This window comes from Phycodurus eques, chromosome 7, assembly GCF_024500275.1.
Source record: "Phycodurus eques isolate BA_2022a chromosome 7, UOR_Pequ_1.1, whole genome shotgun sequence".
Classification (NCBI taxonomy): Eukaryota; Metazoa; Chordata; class Actinopteri; order Syngnathiformes; family Syngnathidae; genus Phycodurus; species Phycodurus eques.
Genome location: NC_084531.1, coordinates 8,399,735 through 8,414,370, shown reverse-complemented (window position 1 = coordinate 8,414,370; position 14,636 = coordinate 8,399,735). Strand labels below are relative to the sequence as shown.

Below are 14,636 nucleotides of genomic sequence, written 5' to 3'. Positions count from 1 at the left end.
AAATGAAAAATGTTTACTCATGTTTTTCTTTCATTTGATGCCACTGCTGTATTTTTAAAGCCACAGGTTAGAATTTAAAGCTGGAACAAGAGAGAAGTGACTCATTAAGGAACATCAAAAAGTACAATCCCACCATGATTTCATCCATCCAACCATTTCCTTAGCCGCTTCTCCTCACAAGGGTCGTGGGAGTGCTGGAGCCTATTCCAGCTATCTTCGGGCAGCAGGCGGGGTACACCCTGAACTGGCTGCCAGCCAATCGCAGGGCACATAAACAAACAACCATTCACTCTCACTTTCACACCTACGGGCAATTCAGAGTCTTCAATGAACCTAGCATGCATGTTTTTGGGATGTGGGAGGAAACAGGAGTGCCCGGAGAAAACCCATGCAGGCACGGGGAGAACATGCAAACTTCACACAGGCGGGGCTGGGGATTACACCCTGGTCCTCAGAACTGTGAGGCAAATGCTCTAAACAGTCTCTCACGTGCCCCCCCCCCCCACTATGATTAACTATCTCAAATCAAGGCAAAATGCTTGCTTGTGTGCCAAAAAAATATTCTCTTACCAGATAGCTTTTCTGTGAGTTTTTTTCTTAAGATATATATTTATTAATGGTTATGAGTAAGTTTATTTGAAAATCCCAGAATTTTGTAGGTGACGGTCGTATGAATGCACTAGTTTTTTTTGCAATGAAGAGTATATTGACATTAGGTTGTCCTTAGGGGTCGATGTGCTCGTCCAATAATAGAAGGCTCCTGCTGTCTTGTCCTTCGAATGGCTGCAGTGAGAGTTCTTACTGACGCTGGAATTGCTTGTTTGTGGGTTTTGTCAGGGTACTCCAGCTCCCTCCCACATTCCACAAACATGCCTGTTAGTTTCATTGAAGACTGCAAATTGTCAATAGGCATGAATGTGAACACTATGTGACCTGTGATTGGCTGGTGAGGAAAAAGCACGTCTGAGGAAATGAAAGATGGAAGGAACAAAGGCAGAAAAGTGACAGATGTATGGATGAAAGAATGGACAAAGGAAGGAGGCATGAATAAAATCGAGGGCATGAAGGCAGGGAGGATGGTGTAAAAGGAGGCGATAGAAGGCATGCATTAATTAAAAAGGAGATCTGAAGGAATGAACAAATGAAGGAAGGCAGAAAAGTAACAGAAGGAAGTAATAAAAAGTAAAAATAAAGGCAGGTCTCAGGGAAGGAAGGAGTCAATGAGGAAGGCAGAAATTTGGTTTCAGCAAAGAAATGAATCGTGGGAAGGATGCATGAATAAAAAGCAGATGTGCTGGAAAGGATGGACAAAAGCAATAGAAGGATGTAAGGATCAATATGAAGAAAGCAAGGAACTGGTGTACGGACAGCTCTGAGGGAAGGAAGGAAGGATATTCCAGTGCACCGTATACCTACTTTTGTCCAAATCCATCCCTATGTCCCTAATCTTGGTGGCGCTTGAGTATAACGCGGATGAATGGAGGCTGCTGTCCATGGTCCTGCACATTCCACACCCTCCTCCTCGCGGAACCAAGTGGGAATCGATCTCCTCGATTTCCCATTCCTCTGTGCCTCACATGGCCGCGCCGCGTGCACGAGCCTGTCAATGATTAGAGAGCGAGAGAAGGAGGGAGGGAGGGAGGGAGGGAGGATGCTGCCAGCGGAAAATGGCTGCTGCAACCTCCAGCCTGTCCTGATCGGCGGCCGAGAGAACGTCGAGGAGGCCCCGGCGGAGAGGAGGCCGACTGCGGGGAGGCGAGCGAGCGGACGCCGGGGACGATGTGAGTCCCGTCGGCGTGCGTTTGCCGCTGCTGCTGCTGCTGCGAGGCGGAGGAGGAGGAGGAGGAGGAGGAGGAGGAGGAGGCTGAGCACAGCGAGAGGAGAGCCCGCCGCGGTGGGCTCCGGCGAGTGGGCAACGGCGAGCCATGGAGGGCGAGTAAGTCCCCCGGAATCAACACCGCTATCCGGTTATTTATTAACATTATTATTATGACATAACAAAACTTGCATCCATTTGTGCTGGTCAATTTCTCTTCTAATTTGGTGTTCCAAAAGCCGCCTACATACCCATTAACACGTCATCTATACATGAATGAAAAAGGACGTGCTTGCAGCACTGGCAGCAAAGATAATAATAATAATTCAAAAAAAAAAAAAAAAAAAAAAACCGGAGGCCTGCTATGTGACTATTGCAGCATGGAAAGGGAGGATAAAGGGATGAAGGTAAAAAAAAAAGGGGCAAAAATATGGCGAGGATGAGGGAGGCATCGTCGCGCCATTCAAAGCGAGAGGCGTCGTGATTTATTTATTTTTTTATTTTTTATCAACGTGTCTCGGCCTTTCATTATGATTTTTTAAAGCCAAACTTTATGAATGAAATGTGATTTTCCCCCCTCCCCTTCCTTCCCCTCCTCCTCCTCATCATCCTCCTTCCCCCCCTCACATCCGTCCCTTTTTTTCTTTTATTCTACGAAAGAAAAAGCCAAAAGCAGCCTCGCCTCGCCTTGTTTTTCGTTCCATTCATAAAAAAAATCCCAACATCTATGTCTTTCTTAATGGCTTGCTTTAAGCAGGGGCGGGATGGAAGAGAAGAAGGAGCAAGGGAGGGGAAGGGGCCAAGCGTCGTTTGATGGCATTATCGCGATGTTTCCGTGCGCGTGCACGCGGCGTTCATTGATGTGTAGCCAGGGAAACACAGTGCATTCTTCCTCTTGTGATTTTCTCACCTTGCGCCTGAACGTCGCATACGCTTCAGATTCATTCACTCATACTGTCTAATTATTATGTAGGGATTTTTTATACATTCGACAATATAGTTCACAAAAAAATAAAAACACTATTTAGTGATTAGCGGGTAATTACTACATAGAGATTTTTATATAGTGGACTATATAGTTCACTAAAAAACACAGTGTAGTGATTAGAGAGTCAGGAATGAGTGAATGGTTCTCGCTGCGTTCGGAATCATTCACTCATTCCCGACTCCATAATTACTATACAATGGTCCCTTGAGATATTAGTTGAATTAGTTCCACAACCGCACTTGGAACACAGAATACATCTTTCGCCATTGAAATGAATGGAAATGCCTATTAATCGGTTCCAGTCTCTCCCCCAAGAAACGTCTTTGTAAAAAAAAAAAAAAAAGATATACACGAACGGAGCTGGTGAAAACGCCTCAGTTAGCCACAGCAAGTCTTCCCCCGACCCCCCCCCCCAAAGGATAAATAATATATGTCTTGTCAGTATTGCAATAATAACAATTGTAATAATGTAATATCCGTTGCTTAAAAGGTTGACATGAAACCACCGATGCTATTCGTTAGCCTGCCTATGGCGTTTTGCGTTGTTTGTTAGCATTAGGCTAAACCAGGGCTTGGCAACTTTAAATACTCAAGGACCCGTTTGGAGCATCTCCCACAGAAGAAGAAAAACAAAACAAACCAAAAAAAAAAAAAACACAAGGAGCCACAAAACCCTTTTGACATCTAAAGTGAGGATAACACTGTATATAATTTTTGGGGTACTTGTGCAGTATGTATAAAACAAAAAAAACATAGTGTGTTACATTTCAAGAATTAACTGCTGCAACAAACAGAATTGTATTTCTGCTTGAAACAAAAACATTTTGAACTCTGAAAAAAGATGCTTGGTTGAAGCGTACTTTTCAAACAAAATAGTCCATACCTGTTTGAGTCTTCCTCAGATTAAATGAAAGCCAATCCTAAAATCTTCCACCTGCAGTGAACCAAAAAAAATGCAGTCTGCTTCCGTTTTCCGACAGCAGAACGCTGAAAGACCCACATGGGGCTCTGGAGCCACAGGTTGCAGACCCCGGGTCTAAATGGACAATTAAGGCACAGCTATGTGACTGTTTTAAATAAACAATGTGGAAAATTCTCTTTGTATTCTGTCAAAATTGACGGTAAACTGGAACTGGGAGTGGCATTAAACAGCTTGAAGCCACTCTTGAAGAACAGTCGACGATCTGCCAAACTGCTGCTGGTTGTGAAGTGAGTTGAGTTCACGGCGCTCGTATCGCAAACCTTTGCACGCGAGTCAAAGCAAAAAATTGTCCAAATGACAGCTCACGGTACCACTGTATAGGGATTTTTAACGAACTATGTAGCCCACCATATAGTTTCTTCGTTAACTACATGAAAATGAGGAATGAGTGAGTGATTCAAAGCACAGGTTATCCCATGCCTACAGTATCTAGTGCCCTCAATGTATCCCACAATGCAACTTGAAAAGTAGTGACCAACTGATGGTCACTGGAAAAGCAATATGCCATGATGCAAATACCGTCACTACATAAGTTTTGTTACAATGTTAAAGGGCAATAATAACATGGAAATACATTAATTATTTAACGTTAAACTAAAACGTTTCAACAACAGTGATAGCCACATTTGTTGCAGAGATAATTGAAAAGTGAATACATTTAAGGCTGGAGCTTAATGTTATAGAAATGTCAAATTTGGATATTATGTTTCTCTCTTACTACTTACAAGGATTTACAATAACACATTTTCTCTTGTTCTTTTTGTAGATATTTCTCCACATTCTAAATAATTAAAATGCAGATGGCAATGCACTTAAAGCACCTCATTGCTAGAGACAATGTAAACTTCTTGATGAACTGTCAAACTACTGAATGCTAAAATAAAATGAGATAAAAGGGAAATGTTGCTTGGTCATTGAGCAAAAACCAGGAGACATCTTCTGTTGCTGAATCAATCTCTTTCAAGTGGGGAAGCTGCACATATTTGCAATCACTTGATAACGTTTAACATGGGAAACATAGACAACAATGATTGAAATGTAAAGAAATGCCCAATTAGTGTTTTTAAAAATGACAATAGCAAATACTCCCTCCTCTGGCTGATTGGTATACTGTTCGCTCTCTGTTGGGGTCGGGGCAAATTTATTGACGTGACCCCAGAGAACTTTGGAAACATTGCCAAAACTGTCAAGAACACAGGGAAGAAGAAAAAAGAGGGAAAATGGGAGACAGAGAGGTCATGTTGTTGTTACTTTTGGTTTGTCCCATTAGTGTCGCAACACCAAGTATGATATGTTTGGCAGTAATGAAATGAAAATGTTCTATTTGAAATTTTGCGACATGTTATCTTGTAAATTCAAGGCAATGGTAAAAACTACTGGTATTTGACCTTTTTGTAAGCCTGTGTAAATCGTTGCTGGGGGAGTGGGGGGGGGGGGGGGGGCATATAAAATCTGGCCTAGGGCGCCACATTGGCTAGGGCCGGCCCTTTGTATAGTGTATAGGGAGTGATTCGTGACACGCTCCCATGTTGTCTTTTCCCGCCTCCTCCAGCGTGCGTGTTCGCGCCGTGGTGATGACACGTGACGACTCCAGCGGCGGCTGGGTCCCACTGGGCGGGGGCGGCCTCAGTCACGTGGTCATATGCAAGGGGCGAGGCAACAAGCGGAGGGAGTATGTCGTACGCGGGGAGAGGCTGCGGGACCGAGCGGTGAGCGCAATGTGATGATGATGATGATTATGATGATGCATCTTATTCATTTATTTGGGGTGGGCTTCTCATGGCTTTTCGCAAAAAGTTGAATGCAGGCAACTGGACTCGCCCTTGGTTGTTGAAGGTTGTTTCACGCCTCTTAATCCAGTCCAGAAGGCTTCTTTATTTTCACTTGGGAGTTCAATTCATTCCGTGACAAAGCTCATAACTCAATTTACTTGAATATACAAAAAAATAAATAAATCCCCAATGAAATTACAATAATCCATTTCAACCCCCACAAATATTGTATGTAAAATAGCACTGCATTGTATAAAAACATGAGAATGTGAATAAATTGGTTTCATAAAGTCTCTGATAAACGCTGACATGATAAGACATGTCACCTTTAATCCAAGAGGCTTGTTTAATTCTCCATACCGTCATTCAATTTTTGCGGAGGACCAAAACCTGGATGACTGAGAATCCACAAAGGCATGTTGTAATAGTTTGTTCGTGTGTGTGCGTGTGTGTATTTAGCCGGTGTTGGAGTGTGCTGTGCAAAGGGGCCTGGTCTACAACAAGGTGAACCCCATCTTTCATCACTGGCGGGTGGACGAGCGCAAGTTCGGCCTCACCTTCCAGAGTCCAGCCGACGCCATCTCCTTCGAGAAGGGTCTGCAGGCCGTCATCGACAAGCTGGACCGAGGTGGGCGTGCACCCCACCCTCTCCAGTATTTGTTTTTTTCTTCTTTCCAATTCACAGGGAACGGTTTAAAATAGATCGTTGAGATCGAAAATCAGTCCGATGTCAGCAAAAATAAGTATCGGATCGGACTGGTTCTAAAATCTCAGATTTTACTGCTCTTATACAAGTAGTCCATTCCATTCTCCACTCCAGCACGTTTAGCGAGCAGCGCCCGGACGGCATGCGGATCCCATGTGATCACAACAGGTCGCTAAAGTGCTAACATAGTAGTAAGGAGTAAGAGTGAATGTAGCTTGCTTAAAGTCATTTATTGACACTCCAGTTGAAGTTTACTGCAAAACTAAGCACACGTAACAGAATAATTACACCTCGTGAAATGTTCAAATACATCCCAGACTTAATTTCTTCGCTTTCGCTCACCCAAATTGCTAGCTCAAAGCTAACACACAATGAATGAAAAACACCTTTGCTGAGCTAACGAAAATTAGCATTGAACTCGTGGCACTTATATCTCAAAATAATGAATATTGGTACACAAACACTGTATAGACATATACAAAGAGGCAATATAACTATAGTCTCTGGCATATATTCTTCAAACTTTGTGAAATAACAGTATTCAATCGTGAGTTCTTCTACCTTTGTTGTTACTGCAAGTGTGTATCTCACTGCGTGCACCACACTGCCCCTCAGAGGTCAAGATGTGCACAGCAGGAACAGCGATCCCAACAATGAAGGCACACACTGAGACCACCATAAACTCAATTGTTATTTTGCACTTTGAAAGTATAATTTGTATTGAGGTTATTTTTCATGGTTTTCTCATTCATTCATTTTCTGTACCGTTTATCCTCACTAGGGTCGCGGGCATACCGGAGCCTATCCCAGCCATCTTTGACCCGGAACTGGTTGCCAGCCAATCGCAGGGCACATATAAACAAACAACCATCCGCACTCACATTCACACCTACGGGCAATTTAGAGTCTTCAATTAACCTACCATGCATGTTTTGGGGATGTGGGAGGAAACCGGAGTCGCCGGAGAAACCCACGCAGGCACGGGGAGAACTCCACACAGGGGAGCCCGGATTTGAACCCGGGTCCCCAGAACTGTGAGGCAGATGTGCTAACCAGTCGCCCACCGTGCCGGCGATTTTCTAATATATTTTATTTATTTTATTCAATTGTATTACATTCTTAGAGCGTCTGCCTCACAGTTCTGAGGACCGGGGTTCAAATCCCAGCCCCGCCTGTGTGGAGTTCGCATGTTCTCCCCGTGCCTGCGTGGGTTTTCTCCCACATCCCCAAAACATGCATGGTAGGTTAATTGAAGACTCTAAATTGCCCGTAGGTGTGAATGTGAGTGCGAATGATTGTTTGTTTATATGTGCCCTGCGATTGGCTGGCAACCAGTTCAGGGTGTACACCGCCTCCTACCCGATGATAGCTGGGATAGGCTCCAGCACTCCCGCGACCCTTGTGAGGATAAGCGGCACAGATAATGGATGGATGGATGTATTACATTCTTATTTTTAAAGTTACTATATGTTACCCATTGGTTAATAATAAATGGGTCAGTTTTTCTCATACCTGCTGTTGCTGATTATCATTCTATGTGAGTAATAGTAATAGTGAGTAATAGTGAGTAAAAGTATGTATGATTATTGCTGATATCGTATCTGACCAATATCGGTATCGGTATCAGATGTGAAGATTTGGATCGGGACGTCCCTAGTTTAAATGTCTCTCCTCTGATGCGTTTCAGGCTCGGACTCACCCTCGTCCTCCACGCCGGAGGAGGCAGACACAGAGGACGACGGGCAAGCTGTGAGTAGATTTTGGTTCAGGAGTCCCTGTAGGTGCCCCATGGTTCCTTTTTACCCAAATGGTACTGGTATGTTCCTAAAATGGTAGAACATGAGAACACTTAAAAGATAGGATCAGTGAACCCCATGAAACAGGTGTACACTCTGAGTCTATTTTAGGGTACTGCTGTATGCTGATTTACCCCAGTGGACTCCAGAAGAGCACAGGTATGTTCCCAAACTGCCAAAAGTCAAGGCTACACAAGTAGAACCTTTTTGACGATACCACCTCAAAGGTTCACTGAAACAGTCCAGTCAATTTCAAACCTAGTACACTCCAAGCAAACTGTTTGTACCTCTTCCTGGTCCCAAAAAAAAGGGAGAGGTAAATTCCAAAAAGTGTGGAAAGATAGAACATTTGAAGGTAACAACCCAATGGCAGGTTTGGACCCTACAAACTAGGAGTGCACCCAGAGTCCACATTAAGCTACAATCTATGCTGATGTAGCCAGAGTGGAGGCATGTTCCCAAACTGCTAAAGTACAACCTTTGAAGGTAATGAATTAACGTTGTCTATTATAAGGTACGGTCAATGCTACTGGTAAGCTCGTGGAGTCCAAGATAACAATTTGTACCAAAAAGGCATAGGTCAGCTCCCAAAAGAAGACTTACAGTATTTGAAAGGAACAACCCAGGGACAGGTTTGGACCCAATTAAATGCATTTAGTGTGCATTTAACCCATTTTAAGTTACGGTCTTGGAATGTACCCTAGTGGACTCTGATGTGACTGTTTGTACCAGTTCCCGGTCCACAAGGTTACAGGTACATTCCCAAACTAGTAAAAAAAAGAAAGTCAAAAGTGCTGAAATGGAGTCTTTGAAGGTAACTAACTTATCAGAGGCATGATTTGACCTCAACCCAATGAAATAGGGACATACTCAGTTTAATTTGTTAGAAACCCATTTAATCTCAGAATTTTCCCCGACATGTAAACATCCAAATCAGGTGTCATTGGTAGTCCTTTCAAGTAATCAAGTTTTGTTTACGATTACTATTGTGACCAGTGGTTTGAAATGTGGACTCAAACGTTTGTGCCTTTTCCGTGTCCATGAAGGGACAGGAATGTTCCCAAACTAAAAGTCAAGTCAAGGGTACACAAAAGTAGAAACTTTGATGGCACTACCTCAGAGACAAGACAACATAGGTTTGTTACAACTTCACTAATGTACTACATAGGTCTCCAAGGTAATTGCTTGAATATGTTCTTGGTCCAAAAGAGTACAGGTGTTCCCAAACTGTAAAAGTCCAAAGTAGAACATTGGAAGGTAGCTTTTCAGGGACATGATTAGACCCTGACCCCATGAAAGAGGTGTGCCCATTTTAAGGTACAGTCTATGCTGGTGTACTCACAGGGACATCGGGCTGTTTGTACCTTTTCCAGGACCAAAAAGGTACAGGTATACTCCCAAATTGTCAATGTCAAGTAAAGTAGACCCCACCCCCACCCCCCATGGACAAGACACTGTAGCCCTGGTAAAACTAGACTAATGTACCACATTTGTCAAAGTATAAGACTCCAAGGTAAACGGTCTAATATTTTCACATCCAAAAAGGTACACATATGTGTCAAACTGTAAATGTCAAGGGGGTAAGGTATCAACCCAAGGACAGGATATAGGATTCATACAATGAAAACATTGTTAATGTATACTAGACTGGACTTCAAGGTAACTGTTTGTACCTGGTATACATGTTCACCAAAAGTCCAAAGGTAGGAAGTTTGAAGGAGTCAACCCTAATGACAGCCTATAAGACCCTCTCAAGATTTTGAAGTGTTGAATCACGGGATGATGTGTGACCTCTGCTAGTCCCATACAGGCAGCGAGTCGTCATCCAACAGCAGGAAGGAGATGCTTCCCAAGCCCATCACCATTGTTACCAGCGAGTCGTCCTCCACCTGCTTCGTGCGGACCGAGGAGTTCGCTTTCACATCTGGTGGAACCACACAGACGCCTGCCCAGGTAGCACAGAAAGCTTTGAGTGTCAGGTCCTCGAATATCTTGTTTCCACTGAGTGGTCCGGTTCAGTTCAGTTCAGTTTGGAAACGTGAATCCTGATCTGGCGCGTTTCCAGTGCAGGGATTCAAGGGCAGTAGTTCTCAAACTGGGGTCCCAGAGGCATAACTTATTGGGTACACCAAATAATTTGCAATACATTTGTCAATTATTGTTATATATATATATATATATATATATATATATAATAGACTTGCTCCTTTAATCATGGAACATATACAAAAAAATTGAGAAAAAATATTACAACATATAAATAAATGAAGTGTTAGTGTGTTAGTGTTTTAAAATAGGGAGTTACTTTTCAATCACCCTGTATATATTTCAAAAGAGCATACCTGCATATGATAGCAGTGCCAGACCAGTCCACCAATTAAACAAAAATGCTAAACCAATCACTCCGCCCTACTTTAAGATTAACTAAACGCTCTGATATGATAATCTGACAACCATACGTCAGCTCACGACAACGGGTAAATACTGAGTTTAATTCAATTGAATTTATTTACATTCCTTCCTATTAAATAGGCCATAAAGTTAAAACGTTCAAAAAATAATTTCCATCGCATTTAGGAGGGCTAATTATGTCTAAATGACGGAAAGACTATGAGGGGTCCTTGGAATTTCTCGCTGGATCTAAAAGGTTTGGCAATCCCTTGTCTCGGCAGCTGTTGGTGCTCGAAAAAAGGTGTAAAAATCAGTAGGGTAAGGATTGATCTGATCTGTAAATCTTGGAAAATAGACAAAGGGTAGGGAGCACGATAAGGAGAATACGGGTAAACTCTACACCTGAAAGTGCTGCGTTTGTTGCGGTTATGCAGGATGTGGAATGAAGATGAAAGTGACCTCTGCTCAGGTGAAATCTGATCCCATTTGAGTCGTGACAAGAAACGCGGCAGCAGCGGGCTGTTCTCTTCCTGACTCTGTAACTCAACACTGTCTCTGCAGATCCACGCCAGGCCGGGACAACACCAGGTCTCACAAATGACCGCTGCCTTGAGTCCCCCATCACCACCATCCCAGCCTCCCGCTCTGCCGTCCCCACCCGCAGGCCCCCCGGCCTCGTCGCCACTGTCCCCCCTCTCGCCAACCCTTTCCCTGCTGGAGGAGGGGGACCTGCGCAGTGTGGATCCCTGCAAGGACCTGTGGGGGTCCAGAGGATATGAGGACTATCGACGAGCAGGAGTCACTAGGACTATGGTTGGGGGGCTGACTGGAGGCGTCGTTGTAGGTAGCGGGGGGAGCCTGCAGGACAAGTCCGAGCTGTGTGTGGTCCGCTTTGAGAAGGAGATGTCCGGGGTGGGCACAGGGGGCTGCGACGTTACGGTGAGTCTGGACAGCAAGGCGGCCCAGCGTCTGTCCTCGTCCTCACCCACCTGCATGTCCATCCCCAACATTGTGTCCGACGTGTCCTCAGGGGCCGGCTCCCCCCAGGAGACTGGCAAAGGCTCCCCTTCGCCCTGCTGCATACACACCTCCCTGGCCACGCCCCGCTCGCGGACTCGTAAGAGGGGCGGCGGGACCTGTGGGGACCCGGGCGCCATCTCTCCCGATGATGACAGCCCGTGCCCGCAGGGATCGTCGTCGTGCTCGTCCCGCTGTGTGTACTGCCGCTCGGTGTTCAGCGCCTCGGAGAACGGCCGGGGCCGCTGCAGGGATGCCCCGGACCCGGCCCTGCACTGCCTCCGCCAGTGGACCTGCGTGTGGTGTGCAGAGAGCCTGCTCTACCACTGCATGTCGGACTCCGAGGGCGAGTTCTGGGAGCCGTGCTCGTGCGACGACTCCATGGGGGGCCATCTGCACCCCCTATGCTGTGCTCGTTGGCTGGCCCTTGTGGCCCTGTCGCTCTTCGTGCCCTGCATGTGCTGCTACCTGCCTTTGCACGCTTGCCTGCGTTGCGGCGAGCGGTGTGGCTGCTGCGGGGGAAAGCACAAGGCGGTCCGATGAGACCAGGCTTCGGGCGAGAAGTGAAAGGGGCACCCCTGACGTGGGGCCCAATGTTATTTTCTGAAGCCCCCCAAAGCCTTCCACTGCATTCCGCTTTTTCTCTTTTCAACCCGGGGGGGCCTTCTTGGACTGGGGGTGTGTCGCACTCGGACCACCTTTCACGGAGCCTTTCATTGTGGATCCAAGCCGATGTCCAGTTGGTGACCCCGAGACTTAACGCAAGAATGAGGGTTGGTAATAATGACGTGTATGTTGTTTTGAAATGCCAGTTTGGAAAGAAAAAAACTAAACATTTTACAGACACTGCCCAATTTATGAAGCTCCATAAGGTTGTTTGTAACACGTTATTTTGCAATTTTTATATTGTCACTACGTATTCCTTAGTGCCTATTGAAAACTTAGTCAATACAGTCTCAGTAGCACAGTGTTTCTCAACCTTTATTGTGCCAAGGCATATATTTTATACAAACCCCAATTCAAATGAAGTTGGGACGTTGTGGAAAACATAATACAATGATTTGCAAATCGTGTTCAACCTATCTTCAATTTAATACACTACAAAGACATTTAATGTTCAAACTGATGAACGTTATTTTTTTGGGGGGCAACAAAAGACTGGAAAAGTTGACGAATGCGCAAAAATCCCCTGTTTGGAAAATTCCACAGTTGAACAGGTTAATTGGAAACAGGTGAGTGTCATAATTGGGTATAAAAAGGAGCATCCCCAAAAGGTTCAGTTGTTCACAAGAAAGGATAGGGCCAAGTTCCCCACTTTGTCAACAACTGTGTGAGCAAATACTCCAACAGTATAAAAACATTTCTCAATGTACAATTGCGAGGAATTTAGGGATTTCATCATCGACGGTGCATAATATAATCAAAACATTCAGAGAGTGAATGGCCGGCCTACAAAGATAACCCTAAGAAAAAGCAAAAACTCATCCAGGAGGCCACAAAGGAACTCAGGACAACTTGCTTCAGATAAGGTAATTGTTCATGACACAACAATAAGGAAGAGACTGGGCAAAAATTGCATCCATGGCAGAGTTCCAAGGAGAAAACCACTGCTGACCAAAAAGAACAAAGGCTCATCTTAAAAAAAAAAATCTGAATGATTCCCAAGACTTTTGGGAGAATATTATATGGACTGACGAGACGAAAGTAGAGTTTTTTGGAAGGCGTGTGTCTCGTTACATCTGGCGTAAATGTAGCAAAACATTTCAGAAAAAGAACATTATACCAAGAGTCAAACGTGGTGGTCGTAGTGTGACCGTCTTGGGCTGCTTCTCTCCTCCAGGACCTGGACAACTTGCTGTGATTGATGGAACCATGAATTCTGCTATTGAACAGAGAATCCTGAAGGACAATGTTCAGCCATTAGTTTGCGACCTCAAGCTTGGCGTACTTTGGTTCTGCAGCAGGATAAGGATCTGAAACACCCCAGCAAGTCAACTGCTTAATGGCCTTAAAAATAATTAAAAAAAAGGTTTTGGAGTGGCTTAGTCAAAGTCCAGAATTCAATTGAGATGCAGCAACATGACCTTAAAAAGGCTGTTTAGGCTTGAAAACCCTTAATTTTTGCTGAATTGAAACAATTCTGTAAGGAAGAGTGGGCCAAAATATCTCCACCGAGATGTGAAAGACTCATTGCCAATTATAGAAAACGCTTGATTTCAGTTTTTTTCTGCTGAGCATGGCCCACCAGTTATTAGGTTTAGGGGGCCATTACGTTTTCATAAAGGGCCAGGTAACGTTGAATAGTTTTAATAAATTAAATCACCATTTAAAAACAGCACTTGTTCAAGCACAAGTTCACTTGGGTTATATTTGTCTGATATTTACATTTTTTGGGTTGTCTTAATCATTAAGGTGGGGAAACTGCAAAAATATAAGAATTTAGAAGGGGGCCAATACTTTTTCACAGCACTGTAGGTTGTAAAGGATTTGCAAATCACTCTATTCTCATTTTATATACTTTTTTCACAATGTCCCAACTTCATTGGAATTGGGGTTTGTACTACAAAATTCTCACAAAATGTCACAAAAAGTAAGGAAAATGAAATAATGATTCTATGTCAATTTACTCACCAATGTACTTATTGTGAAATCTCGGCCTGCTTAGTTGAACACAAAGCTATTACAGTGAATTCTATTTGATTGGGGCAAGAGAAAAGGCCCTGCCGCAAATAGCAAAAACCAGCGAGTTTTTTTCAAAAACCACTTCGCCAAAAATGTTAACCGCCTGTAGATGCCAGACGATAGCAGCAAAGCACAACTGTTGTCTAAATTAAGCTCCTCAATTCACTTCAGCATACAGCAGCTGAAATAAGTATTTAACATGTGACCATTTTTCTCACTAAATATACTTCCAAAGGTGCTATCGTCCTAAACATTTCAGCAGATGTTGGGAGCAACCCACGTAATCCATACATACAAAGAAAGTAGAACAAATAAGATCAGAAATTAAGTGCGTAAAAATGTGAAATGACACCGGGAAGAAGTATTGAACACATGAGTAAAGGGAGGTGCAAAAAGGCATGGAAAGCCAAGACAACACCTAAAATCTATCAATAATCAAAGAGCAATCCAGCCCCTTGTCAGTGCACATGACTATCAGCTGGTTCA

General features: G+C 44.1%; 1 protein-coding gene across 2 annotated transcripts; it reads left to right on the top strand.

The window, feature by feature from the left end:
- Nucleotides 1–1,870: 1,870 nt before the first annotated feature.
- spred3 (sprouty related EVH1 domain containing 3) lies at nucleotides 1,871–14,214 on the top strand. Of its 2 annotated transcripts, XM_061681146.1 has the most exons (6): nucleotides 1,871–1,936; nucleotides 5,339–5,495; nucleotides 6,018–6,186; nucleotides 7,952–8,013; nucleotides 9,861–10,013; nucleotides 11,013–14,214. In XM_061681146.1, exons 1-6 carry the CDS (start codon nucleotides 1,926–1,928, stop codon nucleotides 12,009–12,011), a joined length of 1,551 nt encoding a protein of 516 aa, XP_061537130.1. In that variant the 5' UTR covers nucleotides 1,871–1,925; the 3' UTR covers nucleotides 12,012–14,214. The 2 variants fall into 2 exon arrangements, with proteins under 2 accessions (XP_061537130.1, XP_061537131.1); XM_061681147.1 differs by lacking the exon at nucleotides 1,871–1,936 and having other exon boundaries at nucleotides 5,361–5,495; nucleotides 9,871–10,013.
- Nucleotides 14,215–14,636: the final 422 nt, after the last annotated feature.

Coding starts and splice junctions, on each gene's coding strand:
- spred3 (XM_061681146.1), top strand. Junction 5,496..6,017: donor AGAGGCTGCGGGACCGAGCG/GTGAGCGCAATG, acceptor GTGTGTATTTAG/CCGGTGTTGGAGTGTGCTGT. Junction 8,014..9,860: donor CAGAGGACGACGGGCAAGCT/GTGAGTAGATTT, acceptor GACCTCTGCTAG/TCCCATACAGGCAGCGAGTC.